This window comes from Lagenorhynchus albirostris, chromosome 13, assembly GCF_949774975.1.
Source record: "Lagenorhynchus albirostris chromosome 13, mLagAlb1.1, whole genome shotgun sequence".
Taxonomy (NCBI): Eukaryota; Metazoa; Chordata; class Mammalia; order Artiodactyla; family Delphinidae; genus Lagenorhynchus; species Lagenorhynchus albirostris.
Window position 1 is genome coordinate 11556039 of NC_083107.1, and position 21834 is coordinate 11577872.

Here is a 21834-nt window from a genome sequence, read left to right on the forward strand (position 1 = left end):
TTGAGAGTCTGCTTGCCGATGCAGGGGACACGAGTTCGTGCCCCGGTCCGGGAAGATCCCACATGCCGCGGAGCGGCTAGGCCTGTGAGCCATGGCCGCTGAGCCTGCGCGTCCATAGCCTGTGCTCCGCAACGGGAGAGGCCACAATAGTGAGAGGCCCGCGTACCGAAAAAAAAAAAAATACAGTTGATAGGGGGCTTTTCTGAAATGAAGATGCCCAGGGTTAGTTGGGGGAAAAAAGGGTGGGTACTAAGTGCCAAGAGGATTCAGAAGAGAAAAAAGCACATTGGTTGGGAAGGCTTCTTAAAAGGGGTATATTTGAGCTTGGTCTTGAGGTAATTTCCATTAGAAGAGATGAAGTTAAATGGGCATCACACGTGGAGAGAAATGTATCAAAGCAGGAAAATAAAGTACAGTTTGAAAAATGGGGAATTATTTAGTTTTGCTTAATGTAATGCCAGTATAAGGGAATCGTGGGAAAAAACCCTCACAAGGTAGGTTGGACCAATGATAGAGAGCCTGACTTGCTTCTCTTAGTGAAGGACTGTTTGACTCCTGGCAGGATTCAGGGTCCACTTCACAGATAAGACAACGGAAGTTCTTTGAAGCCAGACATCTTCCCCAGAGAAGTTGTACTTTCCCCTGTTGTTTCTATTATTGGCAGTCACCTTCTTTTGTACATGAATCATTACTAAAAATTATGAGAAAAATTGAATTAAGCTACCTTTAGTATCCTTTCATTGGAGGAAAGTGCTGTATTTCCAAACTCAAATTATAGGACTTCCTGGCAGTCCAGTGGTTGAGACTCCATGCTTCCACTGCAGGGGGTGCAGGTTCCATCCCCAGTCGGGGAGCTAAGATTCCAAGTTAAAAAAAAAAATTATTACCATACATACTTTTTCACATAAAACGTCCAGCATACAGCAAAAGATAACCAGGCAACCAAAGGAAATTAAAGTGATAGGTTAAAAAAAAAAAAAGCACAGGGGCTTCCCTGGTGGCGCAGTGGTTGAGAGTCCGCCTGCCGATGCAGGGGACACGGGTTCGTGCCCCAGTCCAGGAAGATCCCACGTGCCACAGAGTGGCTGGGCCTGTGAGCCATGGCTGCTGAGCCTGCGTGTCCGGGCCTGTGCTCCGCAACGGGAGAGGCCACAACAGTGAGAGGCCCGCGTACCGCTAAAGAAAAAACAAAACAAAACAAAAAACAACAACAAAAAAAAGCACAGCAAAATCAGCAAGCAAGAAAAACTGACCTGCAAAGGCATCAGATACTAGACTTTTCAGATAAAGACTATCAAAAGCTATACATATGTTTGTGGTAGATTGATTCCCAAATGGCCAGTAGCAAAAATGATTGTAGTGGTTATGAATATTTCATCCTCAATTTGAAATGTGTATGTGTACACATACATGTGTGTGAAATATAAATATGTATATTTTATATAATATATGAAATCCTCCCCTCTCCCATTCTCCTACTAACACATGATATAGTAATAGTAGTTAACTTTATATCTCATTACTCAAGTATTTGATATGAAAGGAGTGTGACTGAGCTAAAGGAAAAACTAGAAGAATAAACATCACCCAAAGATGGAAAAGAGAGTTTTTATCCTTTTTAGGGGAAAGGGTTAACATGTTTTTGGCTAAACATTGTGTAGCTGCATCATAAGAGGCAAAGGCATGACTTTGCTATTGTTTTTATTCTGGATGCAAGTTAAGTATGAGTTAAAGTGGTACATATGGGTGTCTAGTTGAAAAGTGTGTACTTGGTGGTTTTCTAGTGTGTCATCTCGGCTGGGCTGCTCTACGTTTTACAGGATTCCTATCCTTGCATGTTTCCAGTTAGAATGGGCTATCAGAGAGATTTTTGCACAAAATTTGGAAGGTGGAAGTGAAACAGCAGTCATATTGTTTTTATACTCAGGAAGTTACTGCAGGGGTGACAGATGCTGGTGCAACACATGCACATAATCATTTATCTGCTAGTTCACCTTGCTGAAATGGGGCAACAATCAGACCTTCAGCTGACACACCTTGTCACAGATCTTCCTTCAGCTTCTCCAAATTCTGGGCAAGGTATGTTTAGCTCCATGGTAAAAGGCACAAGATTCTCCTTCAAAGCACCCACATCATAAAAGTTGGATGTGGTGAGAGACTAATACAGGTTCTAGTTTGTCCTTAAGGATTCCAGTTCATTTCTACTCTCCTTCTTTACATCCAACTTCCCTTCCTGAACCCTTGCCTTGAAGATCTTAAGTTCTAGACTCAGACAAAAACTCTACAGAGATTATTTTAAACAGTTCCCACAATTGCATAAGACCAACTGCCTGTAAATCTATCTATCTCTTAGTGATTCTGCTTCTCTGACTGAACCTTGATTAATAAGACACTCTTTAATAGAAAACTAGACAGGGTGGAAGAGGAAATTAGTGAACTGGAAGACAAGTCAGAAGAAACTATGCAGAGAGACCTCCCCACCTTTAAAAAAAGAATCTATGAAAGAGACTATTAGAAATAGCAATAATAACTCAAAATGTCTAAATATAATTAACTTTAATCATGAGAAGAGAAAGAGAACAAGGCAGAGGAAATGTTTGAAGAGAAAATGCTATGATTTTCCAGAATTGATGAAACATACCAATCCACACATCAAGACACTCAACAAATACCCAGCAAAATAATTAAATGAAATTCACGCCTAGACACATCATAGTGAAACTGCAGAGAAAATTTTTAAATCAGCCACAGAAAAAACAAGTAAATGTGTCAAAAAATTAGATGGATTGATGGATGGATAGAGGGAAATATAGATAACTAGTAGTACACTAAAGCAAATAGAATAAAATATTAACAAAGTAAGAAGAAACAGAAAATTGTGAGAAACCACTGGGGATCCAAGGGTAATGGTGGAGTTTGCGGGAGGAGGTGCTACTTTGAAATGTTGTCCATGGTGGATGTCTTGGGCTTGGGATGGGGGCAGCTTGGGAGGTTCATGGGAGGAGAAAATAAAAAATAAACTTTTTTGAAACAGAATCACGGACATTTGAGAGAATTTATATTTTCTTAAGCATGCATGGAGTATTTATAAAAATTAATCATGTACATAAAACATCAATGCATTTTAAAGAATAGATATTATATAGACCATGCCCTAGAACACATGATAGTTGAGCTAGAAGTTAAGGATGAAAGCTTTGGGCTATGAATTTCAGAGCAAGAAGCCAACAGGAGCCTGTGTTTATAATGACTTCTGTGAGCACTTGCATCAGTCTTGGACTCCTACCTCCAGATATATTGTTATTAAAGAAACTCAAAACCTGTTTTTAGTTAAGCCATATAGCTGAGTTTTCATTATATGCAGTCAAGTTCAATTTTAACTGAGTAAGCATCCTTGACCCCAATTAGTATTTTGATAAATGCAAACTTCACAAGTGCAAATTATTAGACGCTAAGCTCCATGAAAACAGACATCCCAAGTAGTTTATCCACAACTCTGTGCTCAGAAAATAGCACAATATCTAAGGCATACTGACGTGATCAATAAATCCTTGCTGAATAAACAAATCAGTGAATCAATTCTTCTAAGATTAAAAGGTGAGGGTCAGGGATATATAGAGCTCAGCACATACCATTCCTACTACTGGAAAAAACAAACAAACAAACCCACATTTCTACTGCAGGTGTACATAAGTGATATCCTAAAATAAAGACTATTGTTTTTTTGTTTTTTGCATCAGAAAATGCTTTCATAACTGCTGAGAGCTGCCTCTGAGTTCATTATCTTTGGGGAAGAATAACAAAGAATTTGGAGTCAAGTATTTAAGAAACAGGCTTAAGGAAGTTCTGATGACTTTTTTTTTTTTTTTTTTTGCTGCACTGTGGACCTTGGGAATCTTAGTCTCCCAACCAGGGACTGAACCCTCACTCTTAGCAGTGAAAGCTGGGAGTCCTAACCACTGGACAGCCAGGGAATTCCCCTGATATGACTCATTGACCTCTGAATTCTACGTCTGCGACAGACACCTGAAGTGTATTATGGACAAATCCTGACCTTTTCCATCTGAGGCTATCAGAGAGCATGAACTAGAGAAGGGACCACCGCCGTCTTTTCTGGAGATGGAGCCTGCCATCTGTGTCAGTATCTTAAACTCATTTGGAGGCAACATTTTGAAAGCACTTTTGCAAAGCCTGGGCTAATATGCAGGTGCTTGTTTTTCTTTGGAAAATTTCCAAAGAATGTGATTAAAACAGGTATTTATTTGTAAAGCTCCCCCCAGCCCCCCCCCCCCCCCCCCCCCGCCAGAGACTGGGAGACAGGCTCTTATCTTCCTGATGATTACATTTCAAAGGAATGGCTTTTAGGTCCTTGAGAAAGACAGTCCTGAATTGGAGGAGAAACAAAAGTACAGGGGGCCGGGGCCTGTGTCAGGTGTTGGCGAGAACAAACAGTAATTCTCCTGGCAGCATTGAGCTTTCTCAGACGGGCGTTTTAATGGCAGGTGGGAGTCCTCCTAAGGGTCTGGTCTTATGCTGCTAGAAGTCATGCTAGAATATAGCTATCTCTTGGGGCAGAGGTTTCCCTGGAGTTGTTATGCGCAGAGAGTTCTGCAGTTCTTATGGTCCATCTTTCAATGTTAGGTAACATTTACGAGGTTGAAAACTAATGATCTCTTTTAATCTGTGATGAATGCATGCCTTCTTAATTTAGGCAGTTAAAGGTGAGGAATGCTGAGCTTGGATTAGCCCTCAACTTAAATATATTTTATCTAACATCTCTGAGCACTTTTAGATTCGAAACACAGAGCTTCAAAGGAGCACCACCCCCCGCCTTCCATACCACCCACATTGTCACTCCCTTTCAGCTACCCAAGGGAAAAGAAAAGACCAGAGCCCGATGCCCTATTAAGTGGTGTGCATCAAGGGTTAGGAAGGAGGCTTTTCATCTAGGGAGAACTGTATTCATTGTTCCACACCACAGCAAACCAAAGACCCTAAAGTTCGAAAGAGATCCTGATGCCTCCAGATATAGGGGAGAGGAAAAACTGAAGTGCAAAGAAGGAACAGCAACCGTTTACCTCAAACGTCCTCGGAAAACTGCAAAGAAATGCCTCTCCTAATTAGCTAAGTAACATAGCTACAAGAGACAAAGTAGAGATTCTAATGCAACCCCAAACGCTCATATAGCTGCTTTTGAAAGTTTCCTAGAAATGTATTATGTCCAAACGTGGCAGGTGCCTCCAGAATTATCCATCAGTGTACATCTCCTGTCAACGGCTGCATTCAACTTAGAAAAAAAGAAAAAAGTGCGATTTTTTAAAATACACATAACCACATTTTTTAATTGAAAATTTAATCTAATTGCATTTGCTTCTAAATGCACTGCACTTATGGATCAGCAAAACACATTTACTCAAAGGAAGTCAGATATTTGAGAGGATTAATCAATCCATCACGTTAATAAAAAACAAGGACCTTCCTTCAAAACTAAGGTAAGCACACTAAACAGGCCAAAATGTTGTCATTAAAAATTCTTTCTCTGAAGATCACGTTCATAAGTGCAAAGAAATGTAATAGCTAGTTGTTTTTATTTATCAAATATTCGTATGTATTTTGCATATCAACGTTTTTATGAAATAATTCAAAACCTATGATTCTTTTAACGATTTTTCTGTCATTATTAACCAATAACCGGGTAGGTAATTGAGTATTAAATAACAGAAAAAGTTACATGCCAAGTTTTCCTCACAACGTGATTCTGAGTATTAAACATTACAAAAAGAGACATTCGCTACAACCTTGAACGAGAAAGTACATTTACCCATTATTTAAGCAACCAAGGTTTTTTGTTTTTTAATGACGACTCAAAAAAAAGAATAAATGACGACCCAGCAGCCGCGAGTTATTACCCCACCCGGGCTCACAACCGCTGGCTTTAAGGGCCCGTTTGTTAGGGCACCTCTGAAACTCCCCATCACTGGGAGGCGGCGTCTCGCAGGGAAAACCTCGGACCGGCGCGGACCGGCCCCGGAGGCGCGGAAGGACTGCAGGTCCCGCGGGACGCCACCCCCACCCCCTGAACTACAAGCGCCGCCCGGCATCGCCATCAGAGACTGCCTCCTCCGCCGCTTCGCAGGGGAAGCGTGAGAGCTCGCCCCCGGAGGTGATTGACGGGGCGTCTCCTCCAATGGGCGCCGCGCTCGGCCCCGGCGGGCTGGGCAAGGGCCGCGGCACGCGGAGGAATCTCTCCTGCCCTTTAGTCCCGGGCTAGGTGTTGCGGCAGGCGCCATTTTACCGAGTCGCCTGTCGCGGGTGCCGCCATGTTGGTGAGGAGAAATCACCGTTACGGCCACTGTCCAAATCCCCGCGTCGCTGCGCGCCGCCCGCCCGCTCCCAAGCCTCAGCCACCGGCGGCGAATAGAGACTAAAGCGGCAGCGCCGGCAGCGCGGGGCCGTGGCCCAGTGTTTGCAGTTAGAGCCCCACCTCTCTGGCGTGGTTGTTAATAGACTGGAAAGTCTGTGTCTGTGTCGCTCACTAGTAACCGTGAGTTTTTACCACTTCGTCACCTCCCGGCGGCGGCCGGGAGCAGGTACCCGCAGGCGGCGCAGGGATCCTCCCCGCGCCCCGCCGCCGCCGGCCTCGCAGACCTGCCCTCCAGCCCCGCCCCGTTCTTGACCAAACATGACAGACTCTGAACATGCAGGGCACGACAGGTCGGCAACCCTTCTTGTCTGTCTTTCTGTCGGCTGAGAGGAGGGGTCTGGGGCGGCGGGAGCGGGCCGGGGCCGCGCGCCTCCTGCATGACTTAGACGTCTCTGTGTGGCTCCGTCCGTCCCATGACGTGCGCCCGGATGGAGAGCCCGGGCCCGCGGCCGCGGGGAGGCCGGCCCGGCCGCGCCCGCCTCCCCGCGCGGGGTCCTTCTCGGCCGGCCCCGCCCCCGGCCGCACGTGCGAGCCCCCCGCCCCCGGGCGGGCTCGGCGGCGCCGGGCGGTTCCCGCGCGCCGGCTCGGGGCTGCGGTCCAGCCCGCGCTCGGAGGAAGCGGTTCCCGGTGCGGGGCCCGGCGTCCCCGTCCGACGAGGACCCGCCAAGAATTGTCAATAACTGGTGATTTATTTGACTACTACCCTAGTACACTCCTAAAAATAAACGTGTGGTTTTTCGGTCTTTTTCTAGGAAAATTTTAAGCAGCTCCTAAAGGCCGTGTATCTGTACAGGCTTACCCCTCGCAATTTGAAATGGCAAGTTTCAAATGTTAACACAAAATAGTTAGACTTTGCAAACCTGAGTGTAGCACAGATCTCTCCTAAAGTAAAAACTCCATGGATTGTCCAGTCTAGCCCGATTTTCTAAATGCTGTGATGTATCATTTGAACATTTAACTGAGATTCTGATTTTTTATCTTTACTATGGCTTAAGAGGCCCATTCTTCGTTCCGTTTAACGGTTTGCGGGTATTTACTATTTTAAATAGCGCAAGTAGCATCCTTAAGTTTCGGTTAGGTTTTGAATTCATATTGATATCCATCTTAATCGTTAAAAAAGAAAGGGTGGGCTTTCATTCATTAAAATTGCTGGAACAAAATCCATTGCATCTGATTCTTATTTAGAATATTTAAAGGGTCCAGAACCCGGCAGTTACTCCCTTGTGAATAGCATTAATCAGAAGTATACATTGTACTCTAGGCTGTATACAAATTGCTGAAGTTTTACCTGTGGAGTAATGTGAGCTGCTTTGGTAAAGTATACCAAACACTTTTTCTTTTTTTTTTTTTAAATCCAAAAGCAGAAATCACAAACATTACTGAAATTTGAAATATCGAAATATCTGGCAACTTTGAGAGGGATAAAAATGTTATTTTAACAACCTTGGTACCGTAATAATAAATGTAGACGGCCAGAAGGCAAGTTAATTAAACGTGTCGTAATTTTTAGAAAGTCAAAAATGCTCTTAAAAAAAATTATGGGTACGTAAGCTTGCACTTGACACATTTTTCATGATTATTTTACATTATCCTGTTATTAAAATGAGAAAATTCTTGGAATGGGTTAACTAATAATCTGTGAAGTTTCCCACTCTGAGTATCTGTGGACAAACCAATGATGGGGTTTTGCTAATGCAGCCTAAAATTCATTCTTTTGTGTGAAAGAAGGAAATCTGTTCTCTGTTAGTTCACAGAGAAACTTCAATATGTAGAATTATGTATTCTACTTAAGGAAGCAACCATGTTGCCAAATTCAGATATCGAATTAATTTTCTAGTAAGGAACTGTGATGCTGGACTTTAAAAAGAATTTGAAATTTTAAAATACTGAATTAGAAATTAAAAATAAAAATTTAAATAATTCTTTGTAAGATATATAACCAGCTTGGCGATAGGAAGTAGGGATTAAGCAGTAGTGTATTTAGTCTTTTTTTGTTTTATATTAGGAGTAAGAAAACAATATTTTCTGGTGATTTCTGAAGCAAAAAGATTAGCTCTGTTTTAATTTATCCATTTGTTAAGTGGCAGTATTATTCTGAGGCAAGAAGGTTTATCTTTTTCACACTTTTTTTAGTCAACCTACATGAAAAACAAAACAACTATATCTAAAAACAAAGTGAACTAGGTTTCAGGAGAAGTTCTGGCTCCAGCTTTGCTACCACTTAGCTTTGTGAACTTGAGCAGGCTTAGTTTCTTAATTGTTAAGAGGGTTGTATAAGAATTTTTCGACTTCTACAGGATCAGTGGTTCTCAACCTTCTCTGGGGAGGTTTTTAAAAAATGTTGAAATCGTTTCCATTGGTCTGAGCTTTAAGATTTTTTAAAGCTCCTCAGGTAATTCTAACATGTATCAAATTGAGAACCACTATACTAGGTCAATATTAGCTAATCATCAGAATCACTTTGCGGAATAAAGATTTTTGTCCTGTCCAGAGCAACTGAATCAAAATCTCTAGGGGGGAAAAGAAATCTCTAGGGGAGGATTGTGGTAATCTGTATTTTTAATGGGCTCCCTGGGTAATTTTTAAGAAATTTGGGAAAAAATGGACTAATCTGTGGAATCCCAAAATATTCTGTGCTTTCATACTATAGTTACTTTATACTGTGATAAAACTTTCCATGAGTTAAATGGAGAAGATACATGAATTCTGGTATTTGGAGCTTGGCATTGTCTCAAGGATATTCTTTTTTTGTCATTTTTGAAAATTAAGATATTGGAAAAAAAGATACAGGAAAAAAGTTAAATCTATGATTTTTATTTACAACTGCTATAATTATACAAATTAAAATATTACTATGATGGTTTACATGAGAATGAGATTCTACATGTAAATGGAAATTCACAGAATGAACAATTTTTTCTTTTAAAAAATTGTTTTCTTGTACGTGTTTTATATGGTGAACATTTTGCATAAGATTTGTTTGCCAAATTAGTTAACTTAAAAAAAAATACCCATTTGTACTTTCCTTTAAATATTTTCATGCCTGGAGTGAAAACATTGTATTTTTATAAAGTGTTATTAATATAAAAATACCTATAAATGAACTTGTGACTATGTAGACTGTTAGAAGAGGACTTATGCATAGATCTTTAGAATTAATAGAGGTGGAGAAGGAGTTGGAGCAAGTCAAAGGGAGATAAAGGTCTTGTCTCTCTTTGCATTCAGTTCTTCCCTTTCAGCCAGTTCTCTTAGGCACAGCTCCAGCCACCTAGCTTTATATTTCAGCTGGATGTTGACCTAATTAAAACAACTCACAGATAACTCTTAAAGGCTAAATAGTATGAGGCCCTGCTCTGGACACAAGTACAGTTGAGAAGGAAAGATAAATATATGCCCAGGTAATTGTTACATATTTTTTGAAATATGCTAAAGGTCAAAAGTTTTAAGGGCCTACACTGGGGAAAAGGATAATTTTAACATGATCAGTACGAGAGCTTGTGATTCTCAGAGTCTAACTGATAGGAGGTATGGGTAATACTTTCCTTTGGGAGGAAGTTATTCTTTGCCCATGATGAACAACCTTCCCACCTTCTTTCCCTCCTCTCCCCGCTTTCCTTCCTCATGTAAACCGAGATCACCAGAACTCCAGCTAGTCAGAATTGTAGTAGTTTATATTTCCCCTTCCTTTCCCTCCCCTTCTTTTCCCTTCCCCACATAGCGATTGAAACCTTACACGGGAGAGTATGAAGAGGTGAGGGTGAAGAAGATGATTACACTTTCCATTTGTAACAGGGCTTTCCTTTGATTCGCAGATTAATCCCATGAGGTAATATAGTATTGCAATGTTCAGTAATTTCTCTGAGATCCCACAGATAGAGCCTAGGTAAGGATCCAGAATGCAAACTCCTACCTGCAGTGTTAGTTTTAACTCTTCATTAAGTTTGCATGGGGAAGTAATCCAGTAAATTCTAGCCTTTACTTCTTGAATTGTTTGGGATTGAAATGTGGTATATTTAAGAGAGCTCCGTTTTCTGAATGAAACCTTGGTTGTGATCCTAGTTTTTCCTCTAGCTTGGTTAATGCTCTCTTCTTTTTCATGATTATTTTTCTTATTTGTGAAATAAGGTAGTTGAACTAGATTACTTCCAATCTCCCTTCCTACTTTAAGAAGTCAATAATTTTCATTTAAAAAGTTGCAGATGCCTTTTCTTACATCAGAGTTCACTTTGATTTCCTACACAATGTCTGGTTTTACAAACAACCAGTCAAATCATTATGCTGTACCCCTTAAACTTACACAGTGCTGTATGTCAATTATATCTCAATGAAACTGGAAGAATAAATTAACTAATTGCCTAGTGAGGGAAGGCATTGACTCCAGTAAACGAGAGATTGGTAAATTTCCAAAATTCACAGAGTAAATCAGTGGGAGCTCAAATAATGACTCCAGAGCCCACACTTTTATGGTAGAATAGACATCTTCATCACATGAGGATGTATATGTATATCAGAATGCCAATTTAGTCACGTAAAACGAGTTTTTAAGGTGTCCTAAGTTAATTATCATTAAAATTATAACGTAAAACCACATAAAAATAACAATCTGTTTATAAAAGTGGTACAAAAATAAAGAACCTAGATTTAAAATTCATGATACTCAATATTATACATATGTTGCTGTTTATAATTAATGTACTTGAATTCATTTGGTCCATATAGAAAGAACAGATATTAATGTCTTCATTTTATAGTTTCGGAAATAGATTTAGAGGGTAAATAACTTGACCAAGGTGGCTAAGCAGCTGAGAAGCACAATCTGTGTCTTACGGCATTCGGTTTCAGTACTCTTTATGTTGCCTCCATTTTGTCATAAAGATAGGAAATCTGATAGCAGATGCTGGGTTGGATTTGGGACACTTAAAAGTTTTTTTTTTTTTTTTGAGGTATTGATCACAGGCAATTTCATTGTAGTTCATTATAAATTCATCTTATATGACAAAGGGTTTTTCTAAATCTTAAAACATTAAAATCGAATTTATAAAGAATATTACTTTTTTCACATTATTTTAAAAGGGATTATGAAATCAATTAAATTAACTTAAATCTACAAATTTTTAACTATAGAAAACACAAGTTTCAAACTGTTAAGGGAATTCATTGAAAATTCATAAGAGGTCAGAAGAACCGTTACCTCTTTGCTTGGATTTTCCTTGAATACTTGCAGCTGACAATAAAATGTTAGCTCACTGGTACTTGTGTGTGGGGTTAAGTTCTTTATAACCTCTACTCTTTGGCCTATAAAGGAGGTTGTGGGTTGATTTCTTTTCTACACCCTTGGAGTACATAGGAGTCTGTTTTAAAATTATGTTTTGTGCAAGCAAATGAAAATGAAATAGAATAACGCATCTAAGTTAGAAATACCTACATATTTGACTTTATATATCTATTACATATATATATATATATATACACACACACACACCATTTTTTTCCCCGAATGCCAAATGTCCAAGTGTGAAAACCAGTATTTGACTAACGCTAGGGCTGAAGCCATAGATTAAACTTTTGAAATATGTGAATAAATCTGAAATATTGTCCCTCAATTTATTATTAGAAATTTTAGAGATCTAATTTTTAAAATAGGACATTACAGTACAGTAACAATAATTTTCAGCACTGCCTCTTGTTAGGTGCTCCTGTGATTACTGTAATGCACATGATAGTGCATGGAGGGTCATTTTCAACTGAGATTAGTGGAATTCAAGATAGTTGAGGGAATTTTTTTTCCTCTAACGTTTTCTTTTTTATATATTTTTTAACTCTCTGGGGCAAACATGATTGATTACGTTGCACATAACTGGAGTTTTTTCTCCTCGTGAAATTTTGAGGTAGCAAAGTTAACATTCTGTTTTTCATTTATCCATAAAAGATGTGAATTCCCAAATGGCATTTTTTTCTTGAAAGATTTATGGAATTAAATAATTAAAAACTAAAAATAGTCTTTAGAAGTTCTTTAGTTCAATGATGTCGATATTAGTATGCCAATAATTGAACAAAGTTAGAATTATGACATAATTTCTATTATTCTACTTTGCGTTCTTTATTTAAATTTTTATAATTATTTGTCAGTTCAAAAAGGATATAATATTCTTTCTAAAGTCATCAGCTAACTCTTGCAATATTATTACACTATTTGACTATTTGAAAATTTCTTTTGTAGTAAAATAGCTTTCATAATCATCAATTGTGACATTTTTCTCTTGCATTAATAATGTACGTTTATACTTCATCTAATTCATAAATTGTCAATATATAAAGCGCACAAGGAGATTCTAGTTCTAAATTGCACCTAAAATATCTTCTTAACTTGGAAAGTGAATATTCAGATACTAACAGTAAATTCTCTTGATACAGCCTTTTAATATATGACCTTGTTACACTAAACTAATGATCACACAATCCCTGATCATGTCACATTCAGGGATACCAGAGCTGACTTGAAGCAGGCCAAGGTAGAACGAAGAAAGGTACTTTAGTTGGATACTTCAGGCAAAGCCTATTTTGGATTTAAAAAATATATATACTCCCACCACATTCCCCAAATCCTGGAGCCCCAGTTCCTCATATTATAGTTAATGTGGTTATCAGTTAATTTGGGATATTGGACACTTATATACCAGGTATCCTTTTTGGATATTATTGGGTCACAGGCAGTTTTACCCAGCTCATTATAGATTCATTCAAGACTTCTTCAACTTTTGTTTTGATATCATGATGCCTAGAAGATTGTTTTCTGGCTTTCAAATTCTAAGGGTATTTTACTTGCTGAGATTCGTTTCAGTTGGATTTCTAGCTTCTCTGGTTAACATCAGAGGACCTAAATCAAAAGCATAAATTGAAAGGGAATGAAAGTAAATGAATTTTAGCTTAGTGAGATAGCAAAGATAGTGAATGAAATATAAAAAAGAATTTTAGGGAGAGGCCTAGTGGTTAGGATTCTGGGCTTTCACTACCGTGGTCTGGGTTCATTCCCTTGTCGGGGAACCAAGATCGTGCAAGCCACATGGCGGGGCCAAAAAAAGGGAATTTTTTAAATGTAGTCTCAAAAAAAACTATGGCAAGCTAATTCAGTTTTAATTATGTTATAGTCTCTGCTCATGGCATAAAGGATGTTTGAGGAATAGTATGGTTTTCCTTCATGATGTTAAACATACAAGTTTAAGGATGCGTTAAATAAATTTAATTTCATAAATTGATACACAGCAGTACCTATTCTAGCTGGCATTGGATGGGGGCAGGGAATTAAGCATTAGCAAAGATTTTATCAGAAACCAAATTTGTGAATTTTTTTGAAGGAACTCTTAAAATACATGGCATGCCTTCCCGTCTTACTAAATAGTTACTGATTTAGCTTTTTCTTAGTTACTTAGGATCATCATGAATATGTATTGTCATCATAATCCCTCTGAATACTAGGTATTATACTCCATCTTGTGTCTTGCTGCATTCAGGAGACTTTGGAAATATGGAAGCTTTCACACAGACTGTCATTGCTAGGTGTTGCTTAATGATAAGTAGAAATGCCCTCAGGAACAGACTCCAAAGTTAGTCTACCCCAGATTCCTTTCTGCTTCTACTTGTTTCAGATAGTTTTTCATTGTTATTCTCTGAAGGAAAATAAGAGAAATTTCCCGTTACAATCCATGCTCCTTGGATTTATAACCTTTCCCAGTTTCTGTGGAAGTACCTGTAGTCTAGCATACCCATTTTATTCAAATGCATGTATTTCAAGTAGATCACAAGAAGAAAGGAAACTTGTTGAGGGCTGTCTCCTAGGTACAGTGCTAAGTAATTACCTAACTTTATCTCACTTACTCCTTAACTCTGTGCTGGTAAATTGATTCATTACATTTTGTAGTTGAGGAAACTGAATATTAGAGGTTGAGATCATTTGTTCAAGGTTATATACCTAGAAACAGAATTTGAAGCCACATCCTTCTGGCTCTAGAACCTTTCTTCTTCTGCCCTACTATGATTATTTTTAAGTATTCAGTTTTAACATATCACAAGTTTAAAGCATTATATAGTCCTTTTAAGAAATCTGTTGTTGGTTACTTGTTTAACACTCCTACTTTAATTTCCAGGTTCAGGTGACCTCACTTTGCCAGAGCCCTGGGTCCTCATTAAATAAGAGAGGTTTTTTGCCTGTTTGATTTTGGTTTGGGTCAAAGCCAACTACCTTATTAAGTATTACACATTCTTTTCTGGATGTTGGTGCTTAGCCCCGTCTTGTTTTAATTGAATGGCAAGCCTTAGTAATAACATAGCAATTTTCGTTTCTTGCAACATTCCTCTCTTTTCTTCCCCTCTCTGACTTTGATGTAGAGAATTTCATTTGGTAGGCGGTTACCTGGACTGCACCCCTTTTTATCAGCTTGCTTGGAACCCTGAAATGAAATAGGGAGACCCATTTTCCAGCTCTCATGATTTGATCGAGTCTTTTTTTTAATCTGTTCAATAAAAAAATTTTCCTTTGAGCACTTAAAAACAGACTGTTCATTAAAAAGAAAACCCTATATCATCAATCCAACTGGTCTAGCCTGGTAGCTCTGTTTCCTGACAGATCTTAAAATAACTCCTGTGGAATTTAAGTAACTCACATTTACTCTATTTTAATTAATTTTTATTGGAGTATAGCACATTTACTTTACGTGTCAGAAATGCAACTTCCAGACCGCAAGTTTCTCTGTATCATCTCTTAAAATACCACCCAAATCATGTGTTGATGAAGTTTTTTTCCCCAAATTTTATTACTTTAAACATACAAAAATGTTGAAAAAATTTTTACAGTAAACACCCTCATGTGTTAGCCACCATTTGGTATAATTCTTAATCTCTATAATTCTTAATCTCTACTATTAAGGGGTTTAGCTATTTGCACTTTCTTCCTAAGACTAAACACATGTTGTGACTATTATAGCAACAGGGTTAAGAAAGATGGGCCTGGGAATCAGACGGCCTAGGCTGGGTTCTAGCTCTGTCATCTACTAGCAGAGTTAGTTAAGCTTTTTGTCTCCTTTCTTCACCAGTTTAATGGGGATAATAATAGTTACAGTTGACCCTTGAACAACACTGGTTTGAACTGCCTGGGTCCACTTCCACTTGGATTTTTTTTCCCAATAGGAAAGACTACGTACTACACGAACCTGGGTTGGTTGAATCTGCAGATACGGAACCATGGTTTTGAGGAACTCAGATATAGAGGGCCGACTATAAATTACACGTGGAGGGTCGGCACCCCAACCCACATGTTGTTCAAGGGTCACCTGTATTTCATAGAGTTAACATGAGGGTAAAATGAACTGACCCAACATGCCTGGCAGCCTAGTAAGTGCTCAGTAATTGTTGACAATCGTATTATATGATGATATAAAAATAATTTTATTTTTTGACTACAAATTTGGATTGAGATGTTATTTTACTTCAGAATTAATATTAGTTTATCATGAACACATTAGCTGGAATTGAAGATAGACAAATAGTGAAATAATTAGATGACGAAAAGTATAGACGAAAAATTGCTGAGGAATTTTTTTTTTTTGCGGTACGCGGGCTTCTCACTGTTGTGGCCTCTGCCGTTGCGGAGCACAGGCTCCGGATGCACAGGCTCAGCGGCCATGGCTCACGGGCCCAGCCGCTCCGCGGCACATGGGATCTTCCCGGACCGGGGCACGAACCCGTATACCCCTGCATCGGCAGGCGGACTCTCAACCACTGCGCCACCAGGGAAGCCCTGAGGAATATTTTTAAATTATTTGTTTAAGTCATATATCCATAATCCTCTGATGGCCCCAAGCTTTTGAAAGGTTCCAGGCAATATTTTGGCCTTTATGGGGAAACAGAGTTAACTTACTACAGCTAAAATTGAATCATTTACACTTTCTGTTTGTTCATATCTAGATTTGAATGCTTGCAGGACTAAGACAACCTGGTACTGTAGTGAATGGGGACTTGTAATGCTTCTTTAAAAGATAACCTTTAGTTTTATTTGTATCCTCTATTGTTTTTCTCTATTTTGTTGATTTATGTCCTCTTATGTATTATTTTCACTCTTCTTTTCAGTTTACCCATTTCCAAGTGCTTTAGTTGAATGTATAGATCATTTGTTTTTAATCTTTGTTATTTCCTGAAAATGTGTTTAAATAAAAGCATAAATCTCCCTCTAAGGACTCCTTTTCTTTGTTCAAAAGGTTTTTAATTTAATAACTTCATGGTGTACTCTGCACAAAATTTATACTGGGAAGTTCACCAGGAAGTTACATTGCTTGAATTTAGATGTTTCTTTATTATACTACTGATACATTCATTACTGCATCAGGTAATTATAATGCCTTCTTTGAATAATTTGAGGCTTAAATGATTGGGATTACGTGCTGCTATGATAGAGAATATTAACATATTATTCATTCATATCCTTACTATTTTTAAGGGAAATCTTGACCCAATTCAAAGGAATGGTCACTTCAGCAATAATGAGGTGACATTTTAAAGGTATAAATCATGGGAATGTTTGTAATATTCACAGAGGATTGCCTGAAAGATAATAGTCTATTCATTTCTCGATATTAGTAGCTTTCAGCTAATTTTTTTTTTTTTTTTTTGCCTCAACACTGTTGGAGAAAAAACATTCCTATCAGTAACAGAGTGATTGTATTCGAGTGGAGTGCGTCTAGTATCAGCATCTCCATATCTGTTCCATTCTTCTTTTGGATTGTTGCAGTGGCATCCTACTTTTGCTGTATCTGTTTTGTCTCTCCTCTAGATCTGTTTTTCACTCTCAATTAAATTTGTATTTCAAAATGGAGATCTAATTACAATGCCAAAATTTGTATTTCAAAATGGAGATCTAATTACAATGCCTCCTTTCCTGGAAAAAACACGTTCAGTGTTTTTTCATTTCTCTAGGATAAACTCCAAACATGCCCAAAGCCCTGCATGATCTAGTGCTACCCATCACTCCAGTATAATTATGAACCAGCTTCTCCCCTTTCCTCTATGATCCAGTGTCACTGGCCTTGTCTCCGTTCCTGCCTCACTTCTCATACAAAGAAATTTTGCTCATCCTATTTTCTCTGTCTGCCAGAGGCCCTTCCCTACCCCTATTCTCCTAGGCTAACTCATCATCTCAGTTCATTCATGACTTCCTCAGGGAAAGCCTTCCAGACTTCCCTGACATGACTTTTCCCTATTGTGTACACTCGTAGCACTTTTACCTCCTTCGTATATGGTTGTTATTTTATATTTATTTGTGTGATTCTTTGATGTCTGTCTCCGCCATCACTAGATTGAAAACTTCATGAGAGAAGAAAGCCGTGTCTTTTTTGTTTACCATCGTATCCCCAGTTAGTAGTGAATAAATACGTTAAATGAATGAATGGCACTTTTTTTTTTTTTTTGCTGGGAGGGCAGAAGATTCTTATAAACATATAGTTTTTGAGAAATGCTGCTCTAGATGCTGTGGTTTTCATCCCTGGATTAAATCAGAACACCAGACGGTTGTGTACTTGGACAATATTACTTTGTTTCCTCATATAATTGCTTCTTCTCAATTGAACTTTGGCATCATGCCCTTGGTTCAAATTGGGGTATGCTGTAAGTGATAAACTGTTGTATGGACACTATTGAAGATAGTGTCCATTGTATCAAGTACTGCCCATTGTATCTGATAATATTTATAAGGACTCAGAGGAGAAATTTCTCTCCCTTCTCCCAGAAACAAAATTGTGCTTCTCTTGAGCAACTGATCTGTTCTTGTCCTAAAAGCACTGTTGTCTTATACCTTATCCTGTTTCCTAAAGCTCAGGGTCAAATTTGCAGCTTACATCTAGAAATTAGTCCGGGATTTCTGGCATGCCGCTATGTAAACTAATCTTAGTCTTAGCACTGTTTTAAGCTTTAGAATTTTAACTGTGATTTATTTACATATTTTACAGTTTGTTCAATAAAAGTCTCTATAAATAGCTTCCAAGGAATAATAGAACTCTATCAGAACCTTAAAAAAAAAGGCAAAATTAATCTGTTAATCTGCTTGCTGGCTAAGAAACAAGTTCAGTGGGTCTCTCCATGCTGAAAGTGGAAGGGATAAAGAGGAGTATAAAATGTTTATTACATATTGGGAGGAATTCGAGATATTACGTTCTGATTGGTTCATTTGGGAAATAGAAATTCTTCCTTTTGATTTTTTTCTGCTTCTGTCACAAAAGCACAGGCATTGCTTTATGACGATGTCTGAGGAGGGATATGAAAGTGTCTGTTAGGCTCAAGGACACACAGCACTTTTTTTGTATGCGCATGTTGGGAACTTGGCAGAGCTTTAACAGTCTCCCCTTGTCCTACTCACGTAAACAGCAAGTTAACGTGTACGCTACGATCTTGTAGGAACTCTGATTAAAAAGGCCTTGGCTTAACTGAGTCCCTTTGTTTTCCTTCTGTTATAAAAATAAATTTTTGTACCATCTCATGAAATAACAGCTGTGCAGTAGCATATCTGACTCTGGAGACCAGGCATTGAAAGAAAAGTAAGAGTAGCCGTGACTGTTAAAAGGAGAAACTGGAAGGCACTTGAGAATGATGACCAAAGATTCCTCACTTGACCAGGAGGTTAGATGTTAAGGCTCCTGCTGAGTCCACATTTGATAGCCAAGTTGTCTTTCAGTTTGAGTATAGATTGGTCAACTTTCCTTATGGAATTATTGCATAAGAAGCAGGAAGTATCAGCCATATTGTATATTTTTCTTGGCTTGCCAGGAAGAAGTCCAGGGCCATGCTGTGATCTACAACCACGTGGATCAATGACTTTAGTTTGTTGTACTTTTAAGGCTTTACAGTATTATTTATTCTTTCAGTCAATGTTAACAACACATTTTTGATATATTTTTCCAAGTTATATGACCCCCTTAGTTGAAGATAGAGCCCTAAGGATTCTAGCTTTAAGGGAGCAACAGTTTTTGTTTGTTTTTTTTTTCTCTAGGAGATCAGTGTCCCTTCAGACACTCCCAGAGAAGCATGGTCTCCTGAAGGAGATAGGAAGGAAATATCTAAAAATGTCTAATTATTACATTGTTATATATACTTTTTATTTATATATGCAAGTTAGGTTTTGATGAAGTAAATATGTGAAACCATGTTGTTGATTCAGGAAATAAAGATTAGAAGGGCCACATATAGTTTTAAAAACAAAAGAGCAATTACTTGTAACAAAAGTAACAAAGGAATTCTGTTATCTCTGGGGTACAGATAACATACATAGAATTAAACAAAATTTGCAAAGATTGTCATAGGACTATGAAGGCTATTAGGCTAGTTAAAATATATAATTTTGCCCATATATTTATACAAAATCCCATTCCTGAAGGAATTTGTATTTGGGTTGAGACTTTGACTAAGTTCTAAGACAGGCGTGGGGAGTAAAACAAACCAAGTGAAAATTGCCGTGGCTGTAGATAGTCATTTTAAAGGGATAAGCTGAGTTTCTGCAAACCAGTACATTCCAGAGGGTGTAAGAATGTATTGGGTAAAGGATAAGGATAAAAAGTGATTTGAAGGCTGGTAGGTATCCAGATTTTACCACTGGTAATTTGTAAAGACAAACTCTGAAACAAATGCTGATAAACCATCTAGGATGTAAATGTTCAAGGTCCAGTTTGGGATAAACATAAAAGCACAGAAACTCAAGTTAGGTAGCTCTTCCATGACCCCAATATGGCCAGCCAGTGTTTTCCTTGAGGGGAAATACCTAGTTTGGGAGGTATAAGGTAGGGAGTTAGGTTAGGGCTTAAGCAAGAGGATCACACATAAGCTATACAGATTGAGGGAAACAATCAGAGCAGGCATGGGCAAATCCTAGACCCAAGCAAGTTTTTTGTGACACCTGCTTACAGGTTCAGCGAGTAAGATTCAGAGAGTTTATTTCATACATAGACGACAAATTCAATATCAGCATCGGGTCAGCTTCTCGTGTCCCTTGTCCTACAGGATAACACTGAAATCAAAGAGACCAGAGGATCATAGGTAATGTGAGTGGTAGGGCACTCTTGTTGCTGAGGAACAGTTTCTATACTGCAGCTATGCAGTTTTTTTCAGCCTGCAGCTGTACATTTAGGAGTGGGCAAGGTGGAAAATCTAAGTCCTCACCGGAAGCAGGGAAGGTGGGTGAGAAATTGCCTTATAGCAGCCTCCCACGAAATAAGGAGGTGGGTGAGAAATAGCCTTGCAGCAGCACCTATCTTTCCATACTTCGGGGGGACCACAGGGCATCTGCTAAGGTTTAGGTCAGCCTGTGGTTGAGCCTTGCCTGTGTGGCCTATGTGGAGACATGTAGGGTTGCCAGGGCACTGGTACAGAGCAGTTCCTCTACATTTATCATCCATGGTAAGGGAGAAATGACAGGATGAATTAGAACAAAGCATGAAAAGTGCTACAAGCAATCATTTTCAAGCATCTAGAAAATTTGTGTTCTCTTGGTTTTAGGATAAGCAGTCTACTTCTATAAACTTGTCTACTCTGAAAAATGTCTTTTTTGTAGTGATCATTATCAGCTTATCCCAGGAAGCTTGTGTTCATGAGTAATATCTTTGTAATATCATCCATCAGGAGCACTTGTATAGTCTTTTTTTTTTTTTTTTTTTTTTGCGGTACGCGGGCCTCTCTCACTGTTGTGGCCTCTCCTGTTGTGGAGCACAGGCTCCGGACGCGCAGGCTCAGCGGCCATGGCTCATGGGCCCAGCCGCTCTGCGGCATGTGGGATCTTCCCGGACCGGAGCACGAACCCATGTCCCCTGCATCGGCAGGCAGACTCTCAACCACTGCGCCACCAGGGAAGCCCTGTATAGTCTTTTATTGAGGCTTTTGTGTTTCTTCCAGAAGACTCAGTTTCTGATCTATAGCTTGTAACAGGAGCCTTTAGGCAAGCATAAAGAAAAAGCAGACACTACCTGTGGAGGTAAGACTGAATGGTTCAGGTTAATTTATTTTAATAGCCAACAATATCAAAATGGAGAAAAGTAGAATTCTCTATTGAGGCGTATCAATTTGTAAGGATTTAGTGACTAGTTACCTCAGAATAACAGTGAGGGCATTGACCAGTTTCAGAGTCTTTAATTTATACTACAGTGTATTATGATTTTCTCTAGTTGTCTCCAGTCTAGATATTTAAATCTAGAGATAAAATCTTTTAAAATTTTATTTTATTATTTTTTAAAATGACAGCTTTATTGAGATAGAATTCACCTTTTAAAGTATACAATTCACTGATTTTTAGGATGTTCCAGAGTTATGCAACTGCTACCACTATCTAATTTTAGAACACTTTTCATCACTCCTAAAAAAAACTCTGTACCTATTGGCAATCA

The 21834-nt window shown here is 38.7% G+C and overlaps 1 protein-coding gene and 1 long non-coding RNA gene across 2 annotated transcripts in view; one reads left to right on the plus strand and one right to left on the minus strand.

The window, feature by feature from the left end:
• Positions 1–411: 411 nt before the first annotated feature.
• Positions 412–6104, minus strand: LOC132531959 (uncharacterized). The gene is made up of 3 exons (XR_009544250.1): positions 5910–6104; positions 5079–5287; positions 412–691 (listed from the first exon to the last, which is right to left on the minus strand). It is a non-coding gene; the product is annotated as an uncharacterized LOC132531959 (long non-coding RNA).
• Positions 6105–6307: 203 nt separating this feature from the next.
• Positions 6308–21834, plus strand: part of ZC3H6 (zinc finger CCCH-type containing 6) — a 52972-nt gene continuing 37445 nt past the window's right edge. The window contains exon 1 of the mRNA XM_060170069.1: positions 6308–6714. Coding sequence (XP_060026052.1) covers positions 6683–6714 — 32 coding nt within the window. The 5' untranslated portion in view covers positions 6308–6682. The remainder of the gene's footprint in view (positions 6715–21834) is intronic.